General features: G+C 33.3%; 2 protein-coding genes across 2 annotated transcripts; one reads left to right on the forward strand and one right to left on the reverse strand.

Moving 5' to 3' along the window:
* Positions 1-2,194: 2,194 nt before the first annotated feature.
* On the reverse strand, positions 2,195-4,600 carry LOC149405863 (uncharacterized). The gene is made up of 10 exons (XM_089606447.1): positions 4,525-4,600; positions 4,094-4,350; positions 3,956-4,009; positions 3,551-3,636; positions 3,319-3,444; positions 3,068-3,135; positions 2,907-2,976; positions 2,771-2,836; positions 2,621-2,698; positions 2,195-2,512 (listed from the first exon to the last, which is right to left on the reverse strand). Exons 4-10 carry the CDS (start codon positions 3,575-3,577, stop codon positions 2,471-2,473), a joined length of 477 nt encoding a protein of 158 aa, XP_089462573.1. The 5' UTR covers positions 3,578-3,636; positions 3,956-4,009; positions 4,094-4,350; positions 4,525-4,600; the 3' UTR covers positions 2,195-2,470.
* A 9,780-nt stretch (positions 4,601-14,380) lies between these two features.
* LOC149405864 (UPF0481 protein At3g47200-like) lies at positions 14,381-15,736 on the forward strand. The gene has a single exon (XM_089607886.1). The coding sequence runs from the start codon at positions 14,381-14,383 to the stop codon at positions 15,734-15,736; it is 1,356 nt and encodes a 451-aa protein (XP_089464012.1).
* The last annotated feature ends 10,231 nt before the right edge of the window (positions 15,737-25,967 follow it).

Genomic DNA, 25,967 nt, shown 5'->3' on the forward strand with positions numbered 1-25,967 from the left:
ACGCAAATGCAATATATAGGCTGTGTAGGGTAGAAGCGAAAGCAATTATAGTACCGTTTTTTAATTTTGTATTTGTAATCATTTGCTTAAAAAAAAGAATGAATAACGAAAACATGTTTTTGTAATAATTACCTTAAAATAAAGTCAAACCAACAAATAGGGACAATTCATGCATGCCGTACATGTAAAGAAGGAATGGGTTCACAGTTCACACAGAAATTCTCATCTGGTTTTTTATAGATATGTTCTTCACAAGCATAAATCTTATATACTAATACTACTATATAGTATATATTAATATGAATATAGGCATGGGCGTTCTGTTTCTTTGTTGTTCATTCTGGTTTGACCATTCTAAAAACTTCCATTTGACTTTACTATTTTCCACAAAATAAAAAAATAAAACAGAGAACATGTTCAATATATATTTTATAGGCTACCAAACAAATCTATAGTGGGTAACCACCTTCTTTCTTATAGGGAAAAAGAACCTATAGATCTAGTAATAAAATGATATTAAATTAAATTAATACCTTGGTTTGTTAAAAGAAAAAAAAATCTCACAATAAATCATCAATGTTAAAAAATATAGAAATTTGTAATCTAAGAATTTCATTATAGCCAACATTTAGGTATTCTAAAACAAATAGCCATGTTGATAAGTTGGCACTTAAATCAACGTTTAAAAATGTCTATATTTTCTTTAAAGCTGCCGTTATTTTATTTTTTCAAATATGTGAGTTTTGGTTGTTAATAATACTCTTGCTATTACTAACACCCAAAGCTCACCCAAAGTAACACAGAGCAAAATTACCAAACAATATGAGCAAGAGTATTATTAACACCCAAAGTTCACATATTTTTTTTTCCCATTTAAGAACAGAAAGCACATGTCCATACAGGCATACAAATACAAATACAATTTTTTTTTGTGCATGTAAGAATATTATTATAATATTCTACGAGTACATGCCACGTGACAACGTCGAGAATGACTTATTCTCAAGTACGCATATTATCGTTCATGGAACCACATTCATTCATCACGCCACACATCTACACATTCATATATTTGTATTTGCAGGAGTGTTGCTTCCTCTGCCCTGGTCTATCAGAATGAAGATCTTATACGACGCTGCAATGAGACCCAACTGAAGTGTTATTTTTGTAGAAATCAAACTATGTTTTTTGATGACTTGTCCTTAATTTCCTCTTTTTTATTATAGATATATAATGTGGGCTGCTTTTGAAGTTTTTATTATATATTGTATTATCTTAATGTTTCTATTATTGAACTAGATTTTCCAGATATGTCAAAAATCGATCGTTGGTTGTATTTTGAACAACAGTTTGAATTTGAAAATGACAAGTATATATTTATCTTATGCTCATGGTATTTAAAGTCTTTATATCATTTACTTCATAGTTTCTCAATTATAAATATGTACAATTTTGTTCAATTAATTGGTAAGTGCATATTATTATTCATTGCAAAGTTATCTTGCATTACCCATCAGACCAAAATTCTCATGATTGATACCTATTAGTTGAAGCTTCTAAAAACGATTTTGAATTTCTCCAAACTTACTCGTTTTCATTATACGATCATTCGTGCGTAGCGCATAGCCATTACTAGTGTATTAAGAAGTGGGGATATTTGGTGTTGAATATCGGATATTGATTTTTTTATTTTTTGTTATGTAAGTTTTGAAGACTTAGGGAAGATATATATTCATTTTAAATATGCTAATTATGTCGAGTACTTACAAATCTAGAATTATTACTATTGAAAATGTTGTAATGAGTATTTAAGAAGGATGTATCAAGATGCCTTTCCCAAAAATGTCTTTACAAAATCTATTTTCAAGAAGTAAATATAATCTATTCTTGAAAATTTGATGCACTAATCATAGAGCATGCATCAAGGACTTGGTTTCTCTTTTTCTATGCAAGTTTAGTTTCTTAATATACACCAAAGGTTAATGCACAAATCAAGAAACTACAAGTGAATTAGTGAAATAAATAATAAAACAAATTTTAAAAAAATGGATTACTGGTCCATTTCCTTTCAATTATAATGCCAAATTTTACTATTTCTCAAAACAATTTTTTCATGTAGTTTAGAAACTATACAAACATTTCCTCTATGGGTACAAATATATTAGTCTCACAATTTCATTCTCATTCTCATTTCATCCTCTTATCTTACACGGATAAAATCCGGCCAGCTTTGTTGTATTCTTTCGTTCCTCGAAATCTATCAAAGACAGCTATTTTCTTTTTTCGTTATCAAGATCTATCAAAGACATTGATCGCTTCCATCGCTATTCTTCAAAATTTCCTAAAATAATGTGTATAATTTTTTAGAAAGTATTATTTTGTACAAATAATCAAATTTCTCATTCTAAATACAAAGCCATGATTACATACACTTACTAAAAAAAATTAATAAAATTCAGTCACAAAACTCTCATCTTTTTCTGCATATTGTCATGCCATCTCCGATCGGCACCTGTGAGACGGGAAAATAAAATCAACCTTTAATGAAATAATTCACAACATCTCAAGCACTATACTTACTAATAGTATTATTAGAGTTGTGATTTTGTGAAACATGTACCATACTAACGCTCACACGACAGTCGTCCATTATGGCTCTGTTAAAATTTCTGATGCTTTCAGTCTTGGCATCATTTTCCTGTTCATTAAAAAATGCATATCATATCATTTTTCTGTTCATTTCTTTAATTAAAAAAAAAGAATTAACTACCGCCGGATCTGCAACTCTTCCATGCCAAAGAACGTTATCGATGACAATGACACCCCCGACTCTCACCTGTATTTACTCCAAAAATCTTCAAAAACAAGACTCGTATTATTTCAACTTTTCAGAATTATCGACTCACCAATTGCAGTAACAATTCATAGTACTCCTGATACATCCTTTTCTCCGCATCAACGAACGCAAAATCATAGCTGCGCAGAGAAGAAGAATCTACTCTTTAATGAACGAACAAACGAACGAGGCAACAAGACAATGTGATTTTTCTTTAATGTATTTATTCACCTACACTCTTCACCGTCAGAGATCAATGATTTTAAAGTGTCCACAGCGAGTCCGTGCTTCACTCGCACCTAATATTACCATAAAACCATGTCATGACACATGATCACATTGCTTGGAAGCTTTGATGAAAATGGGTTTACAATAAACTCATGTATTCAAGAGACCCGCTACTCTCTCAAAACTGAACTACCCTATAACTGCTGTTAATAGTACTAATCAAGTAATTATTTATAATCAGTTTTTATTTTTACCTTGTGCGAGACATTGGCGAGTGCGTAGTACTTTTTGGCGACCTCGAGAGATTTTGCGTCTCTTTCACAAGCAACTATCACGCCAGATTCCGGTAAGGCCAATGCAACCGCCAACGACGAATAACCCTGAATATTAAATTAATTAGTTCCACATTTCTCTTCCGGTGAGTTTTAAAAAATAAAAAATAAAAAAAAAAAGAAATCGGGAAAGGTGTTCGAATGAGAGTCGTACCGTGTAAACACACCAACTTCGATACATCTTTCTGCGCCGAGAATCTGAACCAGCATTGCGAGCAGCTGAGCTTGATCCGGAGACACCTATTTCAAACGACACAGAGATTCGGGGGCGGTAAAGGGTAAAAATGATTAAGGTTTTTAAGAGGGATTAGGATAAAATTTAACAGAGTTAGTAAAATTTAATTTTCATAGTAAGATCTATGATTACATAGAAATTCAAGAATTATTAGTTGGTTGCCAATTTTATCATATGAAGTAACAAATCTAAAAAACCATCCAACTAAATTCACAAACTTAGTTGTTGTCATTTTAAAACTTTACTATATAGATAAAAACAATTAGAAGGACTAAAATGAAAAAAGAAAAAAAAACAAGAGTTAGGATAAGCAGATTTACGAACCTGCATTTGACTTCCGCGCATAGAAGCAGTTTCTTCGCGTAGTTGACTAAGAATCTGATCATCGAGAAAACTCAATGTAAGAACGGAACGAGAAGTTGTGAGTGATATTCATGGAAATTAAATTAGGTAAAAAGAAACCTTTGGCTCTCGAACGTTGGCGAGGATATAGCCGTAGAGGTGTGGAGTGACGCTAATAACCTGTTTGTTGCCATAATTTTCGTTCTCGGCCACCACAATCGACGCTATTTCGTTTCTTGGAGAGCAAGAAACGGAGCCTCGTATTCTCGGCACTGATTTTGATTTCTCAAGAAAAACTGTGTTGTGATGACACGATGACGATAATGAGGAAAACATTTGAAGCCCCATAACGCAACTTCCCATTGATTAAAGCCCAACTGCGACGTAATTCAGAAAACACAGTTCCTTTAAAGAACAGTCTATTCACATAAACATTTCTTCAAACACTTGGTGGCCAAAATAACAGGAAGCGAAAGAAATAAAAATTCCTAAATTGTCAATGGCTATATATATATATATATACGAACAAGAATACATGTACAGAGACTCACAAGTATGAAGTTTCTTGGAGGAACTTTGTAGTGTAGTTGTAAATTTTCTGTCCTCAGCAAACTAACTATGATGAGAGACCTCTGTTAATTTTCAACTACTTATGGCTCGTGTGAGAAAATCACGTGCACGTCACGTGTCCTCTGTTGTCGTTTTTTTTTTTTTTGGCCTTTTGCATAAATAGTCAGAAGAACAGGGGCTCAAACAACTTTTTTCTCGACAAGCAAGTAACAAATCAATAATCCATACCATAGATAATAATAAGAGTCTACGGTACTTAAACTGTTATCCAGAGTATGCCACCTGGCATTCATTTACCCCCCTCTTTGCGCGACATGTGGCAAAATCCCTGGGTAACACGTGGCTCTGTTCTGGTCAACACTAGTATAGGATGTCGCTGTGGGCAGAGCATCGTTATAGATTTTTGTTGTATTGCAGGTATAGACATTGTACATTATACATTATTTTGTTGTGTAAATAATTCAATATAGCCGGTTTTGTCGATAATTTTTCTTTTTTTTTATTATGCTTACAAAGTTTACTTCTTTCTTCACATTTTCCCCTGAATTGACAAAAATGTAGCTTCGGGCTCTTCAATTATCCCAAAAGAGACGGAAAAACAGACTTGGGACCAGAACCCAAAAAAAAAAAGGCCATAACATGAATTTCACATTTGAGATAATCAATCAGTGAACAATGTATACGAATATGAGAGCCTAAGAGCTGTAACTAAACTGAAGGTACTCGCCGCCGCCGGGTAGTACGAGAAAGCGGTTGAATCGGCAATCAAACAACTAAGGATTTAAGGAACTAATATTTGCGACATTGTGAGTCTCTAATTTTTGTTGTCTCTAACCGTAAGAACTGACGGTCTTTGTTGGAATACCATCGATCATATTTGCTATAACATCCAAGTTTTAGAACATTTATAAGTTTGACCTTGTATTGAGTATAGGATTTCTCTTTCAGTCTGGTATGGCGTTCTTGGATTTGTATTTTCTTTTTTTGGGCTTTTTGTCAGTTTTTAATAAAAGTCCATGTTTCTTTTAAAAAAAATTATAAGTTTGACCTTAAAACTAATTATTGGCTGCCTCAGAGTTGCTTATTGTCTTATAAATTTCTTAAAACTTGCATAGGTTCATTTGTCTCTTGCAATGCTTGAGAAGTTTGATCTCTGAATGAAATATTGAGATTTATGAGTTCATTTTCTCGGTAATTTGCGATCATACCAGTGGGAAATATTGAGATTTATGAGCTACATTTACCTTCCTAATATGAAATTATTTACATTAAAGATTAATTGTGTTGTTAGTTTGCTCGTAAATGTATGGAGATATGCATGTCTATCGCTGACACCAATGAAACCACATTAGAAAAAGGCTTTCAAAATAATTGAAGGTTAATAAACAATATGCTTTTGACATTCTTTACTAAGGTTTTGTTTTTCTGAAATAGGAAAACTTCGTTATATGGATCGCAGTCAAAGAATATGCGATCATACGAGTGGGTAACTGAAACAATATGGTTTCATAGCATATTGCTAGCGTAGCTCATAAGTCTCTTTAAGAAATGGTCGGTCATGTAATTTTCAAAAGTGTCAAAATTTATTCATTTTTTTTTCAACATTTTTGATGTTTTTGTAAGGCAGAAAGAATTACCGACCTCGGATAATTTTTTTGATCAGCTTCTCGATGGAAGGAATGTGAAAAGCATATTGATGTGCTTTTTTGTAAGGTGATCATTTTTGATGTGCTTTCTGTTCTTAAATAGGAAAAAAATATGTGAGCTTTGGGTGTTAATAATACTCTTGCTCATATTGTTTGGTAATTTTGCTCGTGTTTGTCATTTCCTTTGATAGATTAGTTCATTTTGGGGCTGGATTCATTTTGGGCGAACTCACTCATCCCAATCTGGTCAAGCTAGTTGGCTACTGATGCGAAGACGAGCACCGCGTGTTGGTCTATGAGTACATGCCACGTGGCAGAGTCGAGAACGACTTATTCTCAAGTACGCACATTATCGTTCATGGAACCACATTCATTCATCTCGCCACACATCTACATATTCATATATTTGTGTCTATCAGAATGAAGATCGCATACGGCGCTGCAAAGGGACCCAACTGAAGTGTTACTTTTGTTGAAATCAAACTATGTTTTTTGATGACTTGCCCTTAAGTTCACTCTTTTTTATTATAGATATAGAATGTGGGCTGCTTTTGAAGTTTTTTTTTTATTATTTTTATTTTTATTTTTTTATATTGTATTATCTTAATGTTTCTATTATTGATCTAGATTTTCCAGGTATGTCAAAAATCGATCGTTGGTTGTATTTTGAACAACAGTTTGAATTTGAAAATGACAAGTATGTATTTATCTTATGCTCATGGTATTTAAAGTCTTTATATCATTTACTTCATAGTTTCTCAATTATATATAGAGATTTCTAACGTACTAAGCCAATTAAAACCTATCAATTTCAACTTGTCATACGTTTGAGATTTTTTTGAAAAATAACCATTACGCATACGTGTCATTGATTTTGGTTGATTGAAATCTCAATTTTATCCTTCCTTTTTAACGATTTTAATTTGAAAATGCGTTTGAGATTTTTTTTTTTTTTTTTTTTTTTTACCTTCTTTCTTTTACGTGGTTTTTATAGATATGTTCTTCACACTTCACAAGCATAAATCTTCACGTCCCCACAAATATCAATAACCATCATAATATATACTAATACTACTATATAGTATATATCAATATGAATATAGGCATGGGCGTTCTGTTTCTTTGTTGTTCATTCCGGTTTGACCATTCTAAAAACTTCCATTTTACTTTACTATTTTCCACAAAATAAAAAAAATAAAACAGAGAACATGTTCAATATATATTTTATAAAATAACGGCAGCTTTACTGTTTTATAGGCTGTGAAGAACATATATATTGAAAGCCTATAAAACAGTAAAGCTGTGAAGAACATATGTTCTCTATATTTTCTTTAAAGCTGCCGTTATTTTATGTTTTTCAAACAAAATATGATTACATCTAAGTAATATCACGTTTATAATTCTTTCAGTATAATAGTTGACTTTAGACTCTCTCTCTCTCTCTCTCTCTCTCTCTCTCTCTCTCTCTCTCTCTCCGAATGACGTCGGGCGCGGAGGCGCGGAGGAGGGAATCGAGTAGTTTGCCGTGGCCGCCTTTTGTTCGTCGTACCCATTTGATGAGCTCGTTTGCCTATTTCATAATCTTCACAATTTTTGTTTTCATCTTATTTAAATGAATTTAATGATCAAAACTTCTAACATAGAAATACTACTAAATAATGGTATCGTTTGACATAGCTTTGTTTTTAAAAAAAGTGCTTTTAGATTCAGTTTTTGAAAAAAACTGTTTTTTTCAAAAACTAATAAGGTGTTTGGTAAACTATTTATAAAACAGTTGTTGCTGGTAACAAAAACTGATTTAGCGTTTGGTAAAATAAATATATTATAGTTAAAAGACTAAAATAGACATAAAATAAATATTTAACAATGCTATGGATAATCACGTGAGGATATTAAAGTAATTTTATATCAGATACAAAAACGCTTTTTCTAAAAGCTAAGATTATTAGCTTTTGTGACTCATGTACAATTTTTAAAATCGTTTTTGAAATTTTTTCTAAAAACTGTTTTACCAAACAGTAAGATTGCAGTTTGGTTTTTGCTAACAGCAAAAACAGGCTTAAAAAAGCTGTGCCAAACACACCCAATAACTAGTTGGTTGAAGGGTGATTTTAGAATAAAAGCCCGGCTCTGACCTAAGGTTTTTTTTTTTAATTTTATTTCCTTTCTTGTGGAGAAATTACAAAAATAAAAGTGTAATATTATTTAAAATCTTTTCACAAATACTTGCTCTTAAAACGTAAATTATTTCCTTCTAAATTAAGTTATAAATAATAAATAAAATTAAATAGAGTGCAAAACAGTAAACATGTTTTTTTTAAATGGTAATTGTAAAAAAAAAAAATCAAGAAAAATGACGGTTTATAACTTTAAAAAATATTATAAGTAATTAAGCCACCAAAATTTGAAGATTTTCTAAATAACCAACCTTTTGTAAATTTTAAGCAAATGACCATTATAGTAATGTGAGACATTATTTGGACATTTTTAGCGTTTCATTTATGCCATTAAAGTCTAATGGTTTATTTACAATTATTAATATCTTTTTGGCTTTGTTAATAAAATCTCGTGTCTATTTACTTAAAATTTACTAAAGATTGGTTATATGTCATAACTTGATTTTTCGTATGGCTATATATCTAGAGAGCGCAAAAAAAGTTATTTTTGTATTAAAAACTATAAACATGTTATTTTTGAGAAAAAGTACGGGAACGGCTACAAGAAGAAATTGGTTTTAAATATCGTCGATTTTGGTTGCGGTACACTTGTGGGCATCGGAAGACATTTTTTTTTTCGCTTCATCGTCGTTTTTTTTCTTCTTCGATTTGTGCTTTTTTTTTGTCATTTTCGTCATTTTTTGCGTACCTGTTGTTTCAAAATCAGGAAAAAAACTTGTTAAGATAGCTGTTATTTCAAATCCTTTCACTAATAATTGTTTAAAATATAAATAATTTTTCTTCTAAATTAAATTGTAAACAGTAAATAAAGTTAAATAAGTCCAAAATAGTAAACAAGTTTTTTTTAAAAAAAAAATTATAAACATCAAGAAAAGTGACTGTAATTTACAATGTTTGCATAAAAAGATGTAAACATGTTATTTTTGCAAAAAAAAAGTACAAAAACGGCTACCAGAAACAATTGGTTTTAAATATCATTGAAAATCGTTGCAGGCATAATCAGAAGACATGTTTTTCATTTCTTCGTTGTTTTTCACCGATTTTTTGCTTTTTGTCGTTTTCATTTTTTGCATGCTTGTCTTTAAATCAATAAAAAAAAAATTAACTCGTTTTTTTGTGGATCCTGTAAGGATTCGACACACAAATCCGACTTATAATCAGAAAACAAAATTCGCAAAGAACAAAATTAGCACACACATATTTATAGTGGTTCACTTTTAATGCGAAACCTTTGTCCAATTTGCCGCTTCAGATTCTCACTAAAAACCCAAAGCTGGAGAAAATGTGTTTACAACTCTCTTGCGCTCTACAAAGAACATCGGCGCATGAGGTATTTATAGGAAACACATTAGGGCTAAACAGACAATTAGCCTGCAATTCTCAAAATACCCTTAACTAATAACTCTAAGAGATTCAAATAAATGACGTGGTCTACTGCAAATCATCGTCATAAGATCTTCAGTTGTCACCTCGGCGCCGATTAGACTCTACACCTCTAACATATTCGAAATGACGTGGTCTACCTTGTTTAAGCCTAGCTTACCACCGGACGAAATGCCATCTCTTGTATAACTGTTTACAAATGCTTTTGTAATAAAATTTAAAACAGATTTAGAAAAATATGTTTTAGTTACAAACGACATGTCATTAGTCATCGCTTCGTGAAGACGACATTTATTACTAGTATTACACGAGTTCGACGAAGAGGACATAGAGTTGCTAAGAGCTCACGAGTTCAACGAAGAGGACATAGAGTTGCTAAGAGACTTGGAGAAGCAAGAAGAGGTAATGAGAAGGCAAGCCGAATCTCCAAGCAAATCATCGACCGCCTTTGTAAAAATCCAGATGCTTCCTCGACGAAGTGGAAAGTGCTTGACTTGATCGGACGCGCCATCATGCTTTTTTTTTGTGGAGTCTCCGCTTATTTCGCTGTGTTTCCTCGTAAAGATGGAAAATAGTCAAATCATCGAAATCTGAAGACTACCATCAAAGCTTACATGAGTTTGTGTTCTCTTTTTTTTTTTTTATTTTATTTTATTATTATTATTATAATTATCGTTTGTGTTTGCAATTGCAATATTGGTGTCATTTTCTTTCTCATCATAAAAATAAGTGGGTTCCTTTTCTCTATTTTTTTTAAGTTGTGCGTGTGGTCGAGATTATTATTGATGAAAGCTAGAAAAAAAAGAAGAAGTAATGTTATTTCCTTGAAAAATAATAGGACTGGTTTGAAGTATTATCATGTAATCAATTTTCAAAGAATCATATTGTATCACTCTACAATGAGGTCTAATAGTATAGTAGAATAAGAGAGACTCGATGCAACAACACGACAAAACAGATTTAACACGCCAAACATAGTTGAAAAGTCAACAAGGGTTTACCAATGGGATAGACACGTATGCAAGACACACGTAATAAGTTAAAAACATATTAAACTCCAAGGTAAAACATAATAAGTTCAAAGTTTAAACACAACATATTCAGCTTTCTTCATGAACATCAATCAAAAAATTTAAAATACATAGGTAATTCACAATACAAATTCAAATAACTTTCATTAAGGATCAATTTGCTATAAAAAAAATTAAAAAACAATAATAACAATAACATCAACATTATTCAGTCATCAGCAGCAAAAACTCGAAAAAAATTTAAAAAAATAAATGTCATTCTAGATAGAATAACAAACAACTTTCATTAAGGAAATTTTTTAAAAAAAATCAAAAACTTCATAAATCGAAGCTTACAAAAAAAGAGTTTCGGCAATTTCCTCGGCATTTTCTCGGCAATCCTCAAAAAAATGTTGTTTTTACACTTGCTCAAAACGGCAACAATCGGCGAAACGACATGGGAGCGGCATCGGCATTTCCTTGGCAATAAACGGCGAAACGGCCATATTAACTAATTTATTAATAGTTGAACTAGTTGCTTAAATGAGGTAGTTAAATTGGGCTATTTGTTTAGTTCTCCCTTTATAATATGACTTAATAAATTAAAAAATATCATTTATAAAGTCGTTTTTTAAACAACTTAAAATATTTTAAGAAGTTATTGTTGAAACGGTCTTAAAAGTATGTACTAATTCAAAGTCATTTTTAAAGGAACTCTACAAGTCTATGCGATTTTAACGTTATTATTCTAATGTCTTTAAATATTATTTGAAGTCATATTCCAAATGACTTAAAAAGTCGATAAAAAATTTAGACGAATAAAGTCGTGCGATTATTTAAACGTCTTAGAATCCTTCTCTTCAAATCTCATATATGTAGTAGTTAGGTCTTGCTTTAGCTTTTTTCAGCTACTAATCACAAATTTAAGACCCCGTGAATAAGTCAACTTTGGTTGGGACTTTGTTGCAAGCTTTCTATCATGCTAAAATAATAATAAAAATTGACTAAAATTTAACGTAGAAAATTATAATTTTCAAAGGTGCATTTACCCCTTGAAATTTTCACTTTTCAAAATTGTCTTTTTTTAAATATTTCTAGAAATTTATTTAAAACAATATATAATTCAAAATTATTCAGTGATTCAAGACCATAACTTTTTTTAAAGCATAATTATTTACAGCTACGTAAAACCAATTTTAATCTCTTTTCTTAACAACAAAATTATTAAATACCATAGATTAAACAAATTATTAAATCATCTAAAAAAGTCAATTTAGATAGAATCGACCATTTTTTCGTATTCTATCAGGATTGCCTGGTAATCATAAATGGCAGTCCTGCCATTGGTGGTCAACTATTCAAAGTAACAATGAAAAATAAGAACTATAATTATAATTTAATTTAATTTAAGGAAATTACAAACAATAAGAATGAAAAATAAATAAAATTTCATAAAATTGTAAGTCTTAAAAATGCGAAAATTTGGGTCTTTGATCGTAATATAACATGAAGTGGCTATTCGTTCATTTATTATTTCAATTTAAATTAAAAATATGGTATCATGGTCTTTTGAGACATTTTCCCTATTATATATAGCCATACTATAAATATGCTTACTATTTACACTATTATTTACAACTAACTAACAATTGTTGATTATGTACCAAATATTTACTAAAAATTGATTAAATAACAAACCATGCATGCATGTAAATATGACTATATAGTTAGTGGCTAACATGATATGTTTGCAATTTATATTTTTTGTTCATTCAGAAAATGAGAATCGATACAACAATATTCTCACAAACACTCTCTCAACATATCGTTTATTCATGATTGTCGATCCTATTACAATGCCAAATAATAAAAACCTTAGAAAGTGCAAGGCTTACATGAAGCATCTTATCTTTTTTTACGATTACTTTCATGAGAGTTTGTGTTTAATTGGTTTTATTTTCTCCTTAAAAAAAACATGATACAACCAAGGTTTAAAATGCCGTTTTCGTTGTCGTTTCGAGACTCCTGATTTACGAAAAACTGACATGCCGACGGAAAACCGAACGAAAAAATTGTGGAAAAGAGAAAAAGAAATGCCGGAAAAAATGCCGTTTTCGACGGAAAACCGACATGCCAATGGAAAATCGAACGGAAATAATGTTGCAAAATAAAACAATATATATATATATATATATATATATATATATAAATATAGTCCAAAATTAAATTTTGAAATCATACATATCATAAATATAGGTTTCATAGTTAAATTCACACCACAAAATATATCAAAAAAGAAAATAATAAAATTTAAAGTCACATTGTTGTACTGTTGTATACTTGCATATTGTTGTATACCTGCATATTCATTTCAATGTTCCAATCAAACATTCATTTCATTATTTCAATCAATCATTCATTTAAGCATATTTCAATTCCAACAATATCATTTCTAATTTCTAATCGAATTAAGTTCTACATATTTCATTTCAATATTTCAAACATCTTCATTTCACATATTTCAATCAAATTCATTTCAATTCCAACCAATTTCATTTCATTCAAATTCATTTCTAAGTTAACCATTTCATTTCAATACATCAATCAAATTCATTCACATATTCCTATTCCAACAATTTCATTTCAAATAATTTCAATTCCGGCCGGAGAAATTCTTACCTATCGGAGAAATTCTTCAAGTCAGTCGCCGAAATTCTTCGACAAAATGTTGATTTTCTCCTGCAATGTGTCGAAACGAACTTCTACTAACCGAAAATCTCCGATTGCCTTCGACCCCGTCGTCTTCTTCTTCGCTGGATCCAGACCGGGTTTCGTTTTTTTTTTCTTTTTCTTCGAATTTCTTCGATTTTCTCCGATTTTTACAAGTTTTTATGCTTAAATTAGTTCAAAATTTGTGGGTCATTTTTCATGGAAACTGCATGGAATTTCTCCGATTTTCCAACGAAATTCTGTGGAAAAACGACATTCTTAACTTCGTCGGCCATTTTGAGCAACGAAACGGCATTTCCGCCGATTTTTTCCGATTTTCTCCGGCATTTAAAACACTGGATACAACACAAGGTAGGGAAAATATTGTACAGCATAATACAGGGAATACGTTTTCTGATTTAATCTCAGCAGGTTTTTGTAAAGAATTCAAACAAGCAAAACTAAGTATTTAAGTCATTTAAAATAAATAAATAAATAAACAAACAAACAATATATATTTTTCATTTAATCGTTGTCGTTAATTAGCTAACACTATTTAGGATCAGTGTGTATACATTATCTGTATTCATTTAATTTGTCTTTAATTTTTATTCAATTCCTCTTTATTCCATGCTCATTCAAATCTTCCGAACTTCTCAATCGCAACAGTATATATAAATTATAATAAGACTTCAATACTTTTTTTACAAAAACAAGAAGTCAACTTTTCAGTATTATTATTATGGGATCTGTTATTATTTACTTACTATCATCTCTATAAAAGCTCATCAAAATCAGACTCTGGTATTTCACTTGCAAACTTGAACTAAAAAAAAAAACAAAGCAGGTTGTTCATTAAATATACGTTTATATTATATACACATTGTTCATTTTCTTGCTCTTGTTTAGATCATGGCCGAAGAACAAGATATCCACTTATTGATTGAATCACCCCAAACAGCTGACGTGTTCTACTCTAACGAAAAGGCAATAGAATTGCTAATTAGTGACTTGGAGAAACAAGAAGAGGTGTTGAGAAGACCAACCAAAACAGGCAAGGAATTTGTAAAGATCCAGAAGGTTCCTAACAACATAAAGCTTGGGGGCGGCCGAATTTCGAGAGAGCATTACTACACGCCGAGCGTGATCTCGATCGGTCCCATCCACGCCGCCAATGAAGAGCTCGCCAAGCAGAGAGACCTCAAGCTCCTAATGGCAGCCAGGTTCTTGGGACTTTCCAGAAAAAGCAAGGAGGAACTTCTTGGCCGTGTCAAACACAAATTCGGCGAGATCAAGAAATGCTACGAAGAGAGCGTGGTCAAGCCATTCGACGACAACCAACTGCTGAGTCTGATGTTCCTCGACGCCTGCTTCGTTTTGCAGTTCATCCACGACATGCACAAAAACAAGCTAAACGAGTTTGGGATCAACAGTGGGCTCCAGAATTCCATACAGCGGGACCTGTTCCTTGTCGAAAATCAACTTCCCTATCGTCTCCTGAAGACTCTCATACGCAACAGCGGCAATGAAGATCAGATGTGGGAAAGCATCACCAGTTTCGTGGAAATCAACACGTTATTGGGAGGCATTCGTTCGGAAACACTCAAACTAACTGCTTTGTCAAAATCCGACACTGTCCACCTCCTTGACCTTTTCCGAAATTCTCTTACGTTTCAGAAACCGGAACAGCCCGACAATCGCGACAGCCCGAGATTCTTTCGGAATGTTCAGGACCTAAAACTCGCGGGGATCAAGATCAAGCCCAGCGAGAGCTCGACGTTCTGTGATTTTTCATTCTCCACGTGCTGGTTCTTTAACGCAAGGCTGTGGCTGCCAACGTTGGTCGTGGATAGCTCAACAGCGTCGAAGCTGTTGAATTTGGTGGCGTACGAGATGTGCCCCGGGATGTGCGATTTCAGGGTGAGCTCGTACCTGTTCTTCATGGACTCGCTGGTTGACACTGAGCAAGACGTGCGTGACCTGAGGGCCGCCCACGTGTTGAGCAACCGCCTCGGCAGTGACCAAGAAGTGGCTAAGCTATTCAACGAGATCGGCTCGAACCTGGTCACCGATGATAGGTACTTTGACGTGCACGAAAAGATACAGAAGCACTACGAGAGCAAGTTGGCGCTCTGGTGGGCCCAGTTTCACCAAGACTACTTCAGCAATCCGTGGAAAGTACTAGCTTTGGTCGCGGGGGCATTCGTGCTCCTTTTCGGTGGTGTCTCCGCTTATTTTGCTATGTTTCCACGTCAAGGAGGAAAATAGATTAAATCATCATAAAAATCGTAGTGAGCAAGAAGACTTATGTGTTTTACTTTTTTATTTTTATTTATTTATTTATAAATAACTACCACCTCTTATTTACAACGCTGAAAATAACGTAAATATCCACCCAATCTAAAAAAGCAAGGGAAGATTGACTGAGTATATACGCTATTTTCAAGGTTGTAAATAAAAAGTGGTGACTATTTGTTGAAAAGATGAAGAAAAGAGAGAGAGAGAATCAGAGAAGAGAGAGAGAGTTCCGAGACTTTGAATATTTTCTTATTATTGATATGAACTTGTATATCCTATTTATACATGTGGAGGATACAAGAGAGAGTGTAATAAATACATGTAATCATTCTATCTAGGAAATAGAAAGTAATAAATGTTACACAGAAAATAAGACATAGAAAATAGATGATAAATAAATGTGATATGATCCAAGGAGTGAAGAATTCCGATGCATGCTTGTCAGGAGGAAAGCACGCTTGTCAGGAGAAAGGACGAGCTGACGACGCGGGAGGGCGAACTGTCGAGCTGACGAAGTGACACGGGAGAGCGAACTGACGAGCTCGATTTCAACACTATTTACAAAAAAATTACAAAAGATTGATTATTTTACAAATCTCTTAGCTTTGTTGGCTTAGTTGTCTAATATGGCCTCATTATGTGAGTTTGTTTTTTTTCAATTATTATGTGAGTTTGTGTTTGCAATTGGTCTCATTTTCTCATCATCAGGAAAAACAAAATTGTTTTCTTTATAAATTGTGTACTAGTCTGGATTATTATCACTTACACTAAATCTAGTGGGTGATTATGATATTTGGTTATTACTGGCATATATAAAGATAGTGAAGTATCATTGTACGCAATATGAAGAATCTTTCCACGAATGTTCGTGTGAATGAATATAAATGTGTTTTTTCCTTTTTCTTTTCTCTCTTTAAAGTCATCTATATACAATGCCAACAAGAAATGACACGTAAATTTAGATGTTCCCTTATCTTATATATCTGAATATTGATCGTGATATTTGTTATGCCGTCTTATTTTTACGGGAAAAAATGACGTCCCAAATTGCAAAAAGATAGTTAAGTCAAACTGGCCAACAATATGTTTGACCAAGCGCCAATCAAGCGCCAATCAAGCACCAAGCGTCAAACACCAAGCGCCAACCAAGCGCCAAGCCAAGCGCCAAGCACCGATTTTTTTTTTTCCCTATAAATAGTTCATTCATTCTCAACTTAAAATTCAATTCACAACTGAGAATCCTCTGAACTTTCAGTTTTTCTCTCAACCCCAGAATTCTCTCAGTCAAATACTCTCCCAACTTCAAAATTATCCCGGATCATAAACAAAGACCGAGAGCCACCTCTCGACGGGAGGAAGAAAAACAAAAATCCAAGAATCCACTCACATAGCAAACACACTCGCCCTGAACTACTCGCTCCTCAAAAAACACAAATCCTTTTGAGAGCCGAGGAAACGTGACCCTGACAACAAAAGATTGAGACACGTCGCAAGCTCCCCGACACGTGTCCCGTAAATGTTATCCGAGAAATCGCATTAACAATATTGTCATATAAATTGGCTTCATTTGAAGTAGTCAATCACGTTAAGAATGCTTCTTAGACAATGAGTTGATGACAAAGATGTTCTATATGGAAAGAAAGAGACGTGTTTTTTTTATTGTATTTTTATACATATCAATTAAAAACCAATATAACCGTGTGAATAAAGCGTTTAGTAGTATGTATTTATGAAGAGCGAATAATATAATGCACTAAAGAATCTACACAATAAGAGAGAGGTCACCTTTTTATAGATATAAATGCATATTCTTTTTACACTAATGATATCCATAAGCGCTTATCGGCGTTGATGTGGCGAATTTCTATTGAGCATAATGTATGTGGGACTCACCAGTGATTTGAATAACTTCTCAGCTGATGAGCGCTGATCGCTTATACATAGCATTGCTCTTCTTTTTAGGAAGTATCGGAGTCGTCGATCGATAGAGGTATCCAAAAAAAAACATGAGAAGATCACTAAAACAAAATAAAAATTATTTTATGAATTATTCAATCAATCACGAGTTGATGCAAAAAACGTAGGTCTGTTTGCGATGTGACTATTGATGGTCTCGACTAGTTGAGCAAAAACCGTGTTTGCTCTTTCATTTTTGCGACGTAAATGTTAACGTTCTCGACTAGTAGAGTGTCGAATGTCAATTATCCTATTTTTCCAATGTAACGGTTGATGATATTTGCCTCTACCATCAAGTTATTTGAGCTTAATTAGTTTTATTTTTCTCTTTCCATTTTTTTTAATACATGTCATGACTACCATTCTCTCTTTCCATTAACAGAAGCTCATGTTCAATTTTTTGTCGTTGAGATTGTAAATTGACAAGTTGGCAGTTCTTATCTTCCATTGTACATAATGAGTTTGTGAGCAAAAAAAAAAATCCCAAGTCTGAACAGAAAGTATAATGAAAAGGAAATCTACATTAATGGTTACGTGGAGAATTAATATTTGTATGTACATTAAAATGGATTAATCAGTGCTGGCCACTTATGAAAGTGGTTAAAACTTCTCGTTTCTATTGGCTAATGAATTTCACATAAATTAGTGTTTTCTTTTCAATTCAATATTCTTTATTCTTCAGTATTATTTACAGAAGGGAATATAACAAAGAAGATTGTCTATACATTAATACAATGACTACCTAGGGTACTGTTTTGTTTTACTACTAAAAAACAAATAAAAATTTCATCTTGTTTATTTTTTTAGTCTAACAATTAAATGTGAGCGGTAATGAATTAATGATTTAATAGTCCGAGGCCTTTCGATATCATCGCAGAGTACAACGCCATGTCCCGATCGGGTCGTCCATTCGGATCCAACGTTGTCCGTTTGTGTCGTTTTTGTATCTGAAAATAAATAATAATGTTGTTCTAGACAATTTGTTGTTTGTCACGACGTTGTCTATTAATGTCGTTTTATCATCTGAAAAAATTGTCGTTTGTCATAAAAAACGACGTTGTCTGTTGCTGTCGTTCTTTTTTAACTAAAAACAATAAAAATGACGTTTAACATATTTTGTCATTTGTCACGACGCTGTCTGTTAATGTAGTTTTTTTTTTATCATCTGAAAATAAAAAATCGTCGTTTAAGAAAATTTGTCGTTTATCTTGAAAGCCAAAAAAATGTCGTTTGAGACCATTTGTCTGTTACTGTCGTTTTTCATCTGAAAACCAAAAATGTCGTTTGTCATGACTTTATTTGTTAATGTCGTTTTTTCATCTGAAAACCAAAAAAGTCGTGAGACAATTTGTCGTTTGTCATGACTTTATCTGTTAATGTCGTTTTTTCATCTGAAAACCAAAAAATGTCGTTTGAGACCATTTGTCGTTTGTCCAGGGCCGGCCCTGACCTAAGGCGGACAAGGCTTGTGCCTTGGGCCCCAATTGGGTTGGGCCCAAAAAAAAATTATTTTACATTTTTTTCCTATTTTTAAGAAAATTTACATTTTTTTACTCTAAAAATTTACACTTTTGACCAATTTTCTAAAAAAATTATATTTTTTACCTTGAAAATTTAAATTTTTATTAGTATTATAGGGCCCCAAAATATTGAATCGCCTAGAGTCCCCGGTGAGTTTGGGCCGGCCCTGACCACCGGTCTGGTCACATTAAATGTCGGAGACGAAAGAGTAACGGTGGAGGCTTCGCCGGTCTGGAAGCTCACCCAGCGGCCATCGGCGCCAACATCTTCGTTGTTGGCTCTTCCTTGTGATCTCATTGTGAGCTGAGCGCACGCTGGAAGTATAGACACCACGCTGATCTTGTCGGGCTCGACCCTTAACCCTAACATTTTCCGAAAAACTTCAAGGGCCTCCGAGAATCGTCCGATCGCCGAGTACACCACGTATCTCACACGCATTTCGTCAAACAGCTTATGAGCGTCTTAATTAATCCAAAGCTTTCACCATGCTTCTATCTCCATTGTTTACTTATCACAATTCTGTTCAAAAGAAGCATTTTTTTTCTACTAATTAGCTCGTATAAAACCAGGCTCGGCCCAAGCATTAGGCCAACTAGGCAATGGCCTAAGGCCTCAAAATTTTGGAAAAAAATTAAGGCCCCGTTTTAGGCCCAAAATATTTGTTTATGATTTATAAATTTTTAATCTGGAGAACAAATGTCTCACATATATTCCTCATTTTTTTTTACAAACTTAGTGTTCTATATTGGGCCTTTGTTAATTTATTTCTTTTCGTATTTTGGGCCTTTTTATTTGTTGGCTTTATTTGTAAAGAGAAATGGTCTATCCCTTAGAAAAGCTTGTGAACAAATATGTGTAAATATGAAATTGTGTTTTTAGTTATTTATTTTTGGATATTATGTTTATTAAATTTGGGAGAGAAAAAAAACTAGTACATTTATTTGGTAGACAGACAAGTTCTCTAGATTAATGATTTCAGCTTTATTTGGAGAGTATGTTTTCTACATATTAGGTTTATTATAGATCAAAAAATATAGTTGGAAGAAAAAGACACCAATAATTGACATTTTTTGGTTAGTGTGTTTAGTTTTTTGCTATTATATTTTTATTATAAAGGGAATTGTAATATTTTGATTTTTTTTTAATATCAATGATGGTTGAAGATTTTTTTTAAATATTTTTTTTTGTTTTTTTATTAATTAATAGGCCTAATTTTTAATTTTCGCCTAAGGCCTCGCTATATATCGGGCCGGCCCTGGTTTGTCATACAACATGGAGTAAGCTTCTTCTCTTGGTAATTTTTCTGGAGTGTAAATACAACGTGCCTTGTTGCAATATATATATATATATATATGTATATATACATATATATATATGTATATATATATATGATAAATTAATTGGCGGCTCAGGAGATAAGTGTGTTTAGTAGTGTCATCGTGTTCAATTTCATAAAATGGTAACAATGATTATATATTTATTATTTGAAAAGTGGTTCTTGTGTACTTTTAATTTTTTTTCGCAATCAATTGCTGAATAATTTTTTTTTCCTTTTAATTTAAGGGCGAGCTAAATAAATAGCCCATTTGAATTATTCTATTTTGTTATATAGCCCAATTATTCATAAATTGAGTATCTAGCCTAATCTACTTAACAGAATTCCAAAATCTCAATCTTACCCTTTCAAAAATCTCGAGGTTAATATGATTAACTAAATTAGTTAATCATATTACCTATGTCTGTTAGTTAATCATATTAACTAATTTAGTTAATATTAACTAAATTAGTTAACTAATTTTAATCTTAGTCGCGATGAGGAAAAAACTCGTCGCGACAAAAAAAAAACTTGTAATTTTAATCTTAGTCGCGATGAGGAAAAAACTCGTCGCGACAATTTTTTTTTATATAATTTTATGTTTAAACGACGGGCATGATTCGGAAACCTTCGTCACGACGATGATAAAACTCGTCGCGACGAAGAAAACTTGAAAATATCAGTTTAAATGACGGACTAAACCAAATTTTCGTCGCGGCGTTAAAAATTTCGCTGCAGCGAATATCAATTTAAACGACGGTCTTGACCAAATTTTCGTCGCGACGTTAAAAAATTTGGTCGTGACGAAATTTTAAAACGTGACCAAATATTGGCTTAAACGACGGGAAAAAACCGTCGTTTAAAGACTTTAAACGACGATTTTGAAGTTCGTCGTCTAAACCTAAGACGACGGAGGCTTCCACGACGGACAGAAAACCGTCATTTAAGCCTTAAAAACCGTCGTTTAAGCCAAAATTTGTATTAGTGTCTTGGTCCAATAATACTCAATGCTAAGTGGAACTAGTGTCTTGGTCCAATAATACTCAATGCTAAGTGGTAGGGATTCAAGAGTTAGTTAGATGTTCTGCATAATAGTTAATGCTGTGGTCCAATAATAATCAATGCTATGGTCAAGGGGTGCAATTTATATAGTTTGTCTGACATCTAATAAATCACCAGCACTATTCAAATGATAAATAAAAAAAGGAATGCGTGGTGGATTTTTAAGGAAGGAAATTTTCCAATATCTATGGAAAAATTTAGTTTGGATATCAAAAACAAACAAGACTTTTTCCAAATTTCAGTTTTAATTGTTTTTAATATGGTGTATTAATGTGTGTTAAGTGTCTCTATTTTCTATTTAATTTTTAATTTTTAGGGTTATGAAAAGTGTCAAGATGCACTATAAATTTTGGTGACTTATTTTGGGTTATTTTCTATTTGGCTCTGGGTTTTACTGCAACATCAACATGACAGTATGTATACATACTGGAACAGTGACAGTGGCCCAACAACAGTTATTGAGTGACGTGTCTTGTAATATACATATATCCAATTACTCTCCTATCCTATATATATATATATATAGAGAGAGAGAGAGAGAGAGAGATAAATACCTAGTTTGGACAACAAAACCAGCTAAGACACTAAAGAAAAAAAGAAATATGAAGATGAAGATGAAGATGAAGATGATGATGGTGGTGGCAATAGTGGAGTCAATAAATAAATGATGTGATAGGTTTACAAATATGTGGGTCTGGGCTTTACAATCGGTGGTGGTACTGATTAATAATTGGTGAGGAGTCAATGCTGTGGTCCGAGATTTACAGCTGGTTTGGCTTCTAATGAACTGAAAAGTATAATATATTTAGTTTGGTTGTTCTCTATTTTAATTAAATAAACAATGAAAAAAAAGAACTATAATTATAATTTAAACTCATACCTTCTTCCTCGTACAGTCGTCGATGAACGTCACATAGTAGCGAGATCCCCCGAGTGAAGGGACAGGAGTTTGAATTTTTTTTATTTGATCACTTTTGAACAAATTTGTACTATTATGCGAACTCATTGAAACATAAGTTACAGCTAAATATGGAACTGAGTTATTAGACCATATATACCTTAAATTCATCCAAATTGTAGTTGTAGACCTATGAGGATTTGAAGATGCTATAGTAATGTATTGCATGTTTTATATATTATAAGATATTGATTTCGTTTCAGAAATTTTTATCAGCTCGGATTTCAAAATAAGATCACATATGTACATCCAAATATTTAAGTCATCGATGTAGATATTTTTATTGGTTAAATATCCATCGTTTGCATCACATATCTTTACTATAGATATATGCGTGGAATGGATAAAACGGTCGACATGTTATCAGTTATCTATCGGCGTTACTTTTTCTGTTGTTTTAAAACCATTTTGTTTCTTTTTCTGATAGAAAGAAAACAAACATGTGTACTTTCACCTTATCTTATTTCTAATAGGTTACTTGAAATTTGTGGACTCTGTTGATTGCTCAACTTGCAAGCTCCACAAAAATGCATTATTGTTCCAAAGGATGGCACTTTTGAGCATTTGTTGTTGGAAAAAATGTTAATAAAGAGTATTTATTAACAAGTATATGGTTGATTTGTGGCTAATATTTGAGTGGGGTCCAATAATCGGAATTGGTTAATTCCTGCGTTTTCTTATTCTTCGTTGCGACGGGTATAAGATTGAATATTTATTTGTCAAAATTAATATTATAATGAATGAGAAATTGATGCTCAAAATATGCTTGAAAGAAACACATTCATGATGTGTAAATGAAGTGAATAAATAACAAGAGTCTCACATTAGCTGAGAATGAACCATTTGGTATGGTATATATACCATTATAATATTAAAGGGTTCAATATAGTAGAGTCCCCAAGGAGACAAGCCCACCACACGCGCGGGCGCCGCCGCCGCCGAGCCGGGCTCGGGCTTTGGGAATGTCTCGGGATCGGGATTAATTTTTTTAGTGCTAAACACTTCAGAATCTAGTTAATTCCTCATATAACCTTTTCGTTACTTTGGGAATTAATTAGAAATTGTATATAACCGTACATTGATTGCAACGGTTTTGGCATGTGAAACCAAAAGAGTTAATTGGCTTTAAGGAGCATTAAGGTTAAAATGGTTTGGGTTTGAACCTTGTAACCGAAGCTGGAGTTGGCCTATAAAAGGAGGCTCTTTCTCTCATTCTGAACAGACCAACGGAATCCGAAATCTCCCTTTAGAAATTGTAGTTTTCCTTTGTTTTGCTTTGTAGTCCGGTGGTAGTTCTGACACTTGAGTTCTAGTTCGCCGAAGTCAAGCCGAGTGGTGCTAAGCTTGTCTTATAGTCGTTGTATCCTGTGAGGCTTTCGCTCAACTTATCCCGCACCTGTGGAGGGCGATAAAAAGCTTCAAGGAAACCGTCAAACGGGTCTCGACGCTCTTGTGTTCATACCGGTTAAGGTTTAGCCGGATTAAGTCTCTTTTATTTTTATTTCCTTGTAATTTGTCTTTACATCTTCTATCAATATTTTGTAATATTGCTAACAATCTTGAAGCTTTTTTATATTGTTTAGACAGTTTGCGAGGAAGAAATATTTTGAACTTTGTTTCTTTATTTTCCGGATTTGTTTTTGAAAATTCTAACTCTTGTTGATTTATTTTGTAGACATGACTAACGACACGACAATCATGAATGATGGGAACGTCACCGAGACTCCCAACGTGGCGCACACCCCGACGGTTGTGACCATTGGTCAAATTCCCGTGACGTTGGGACAAGGCTCGATGACGGCTACGGCCGGGGACGGACCCGCGGATCTTGTCCAATCAATGGCTACTATGGCCATGAACGGCTCAAACGGTTCCGCGGCACACGTGCCCACCGTTATACCGGCTGAGAAGCCCGAGAAGTTCACGGGGTTGAACTTCAAACGTTGGCAACAAAAGATGTTGTTCTTCTTGACAACAATCGGTCTTGCGCGGTTCTTGACCGAAGATCCACCGACTCCTCGCGAGGACGAAACCGATCCACAAGTGCTCATGGCATATAGCGCGTGGAAGGATTCCGACTACTTGTGTCGGAATTCTGTGATGAATAGTCTTAACGACTCACTATACAACGTGTATAGCTCCAAACGCTCCTCCAAAGAGCTTTGGGATTCATTGGATCGGAAATACAAAACCGAAGACGCGGGCTCCAAGAAGTACATCGTGGGCCACTTCCTCGATTTTCAAATGGTGGATTCGAAAACCGTGGTGAGTCAAGTTCAAGAGCTGCAACTTATCATCCACGAGATTCATGCCGAAGGGCCTTTTGTTTCGAGTACATCTTGGTCTTTTGTTCTCTTATTGATATCTTCCGTACTTTTATTGTTTGATTTTTGTTATTCTGTTAAATTTGTCAAAATTTTGTGACATCTTCCATCTCATTCCTAAGTTCTCTTCGTGCTAGTGTTTGAATCGTTAATTAAGTTTTTTCCTCGTGGGATCGACACTCTTATTTAATTCACTATATTACTTGAGCGACACGTGCACTTGCGCGCGGAAAATCGTAACATCTTGGTCCAATAATACTCAATGCTAAGTGGCATGGATTCAAGAGGTAGTTAGATGTTCCGCATAATAGTTAATGTTGTGGTCCAATAATAATGAATGCTATGGTCAAGGGGTGCAGTTTGTCTGACATCTAATAAATCAGTAGCAGTATTCAAATAATAAATAAAAAAAAGGAATGCGTGGTGGATTTTTAAGGAAGGAAATTTTCCAATATATATCTATGGAAAAATTTAGTTTGGATAGCAAAAACAAACAAGACTTTTCCAAATTTCAGTTTTGATTGTTTTTAATACACCGTATTAATGTGTGTTAAGTGTCTCTATTTTCGGTTAAATTATTAAGTTTTTGGGTTATGAAAGGTGTCAAGATGCACTATAAATTTTGGTGACTTATTTTGTATTTAGTAAATTATGATTAATATTAAACGTGAAACTTGAGAGTTTCTCTCAAATCCGAGTGTATGTGAGATTGAGCCCGACTTGAGGTGCAAGCAAACTTGAGGAGCAAGGCAAACATGAGGAGCAAATTTAGGGATTTTAGATTAATATTTCCTTTCCTATAAATAGTTATAGTTGTATGCATTTTCTTTCAACTCAAATATTTGTATTTGACATATTATCTTCCAAACAAAGAGAAAGAACTTTTCTTTCTCCCAATATAGTGTTCTCTTTATTCTCTTTTCAAGTCTTTATCATTATTTTGGCAACGATCCTTTATTTGAAACCAACAGTGTCGTGAGCGAGCTCTGAGAGTTGATGATCGAAAGCCGGCATTCGTGCACTAATCAACGATGATTGGATGCACATAGTCTAGAAATCGTGTGC

Source organism: Urtica dioica, chromosome 2 (assembly GCF_054948205.1).
Source record: "Urtica dioica subsp. dioica isolate 48M chromosome 2, U.dioica_male_clone48M_v1_H2, whole genome shotgun sequence".
Classification (NCBI taxonomy): domain Eukaryota; kingdom Viridiplantae; phylum Streptophyta; class Magnoliopsida; order Rosales; family Urticaceae; genus Urtica; species Urtica dioica.

Excerpts from the sequence above, each read along its gene's own strand:
- LOC149405863 (XM_089606447.1), bottom strand. The coding sequence starts at position 3,577 with ATGTATCGAAGTTGGTGTGTTTACACG. Across the intron at positions 3,445-3,550 it reads GAAGTTGGTGTGTTTACACG|GGTTATTCGTCGTTGGCGGT; the intron begins GTACGACTCTCA and ends TTTAATATTCAG. Across the intron at positions 2,513-2,620 it reads GTCGTGTGAGCGTTAGTATG|GTGCCGATCGGAGATGGCAT; the intron begins GTACATGTTTCA and ends CCCGTCTCACAG.
- LOC149405864 (XM_089607886.1), top strand. The coding sequence starts at position 14,381 with ATGGCCGAAGAACAAGATATCCACTTATTGATTGAATCACCCCAAACA.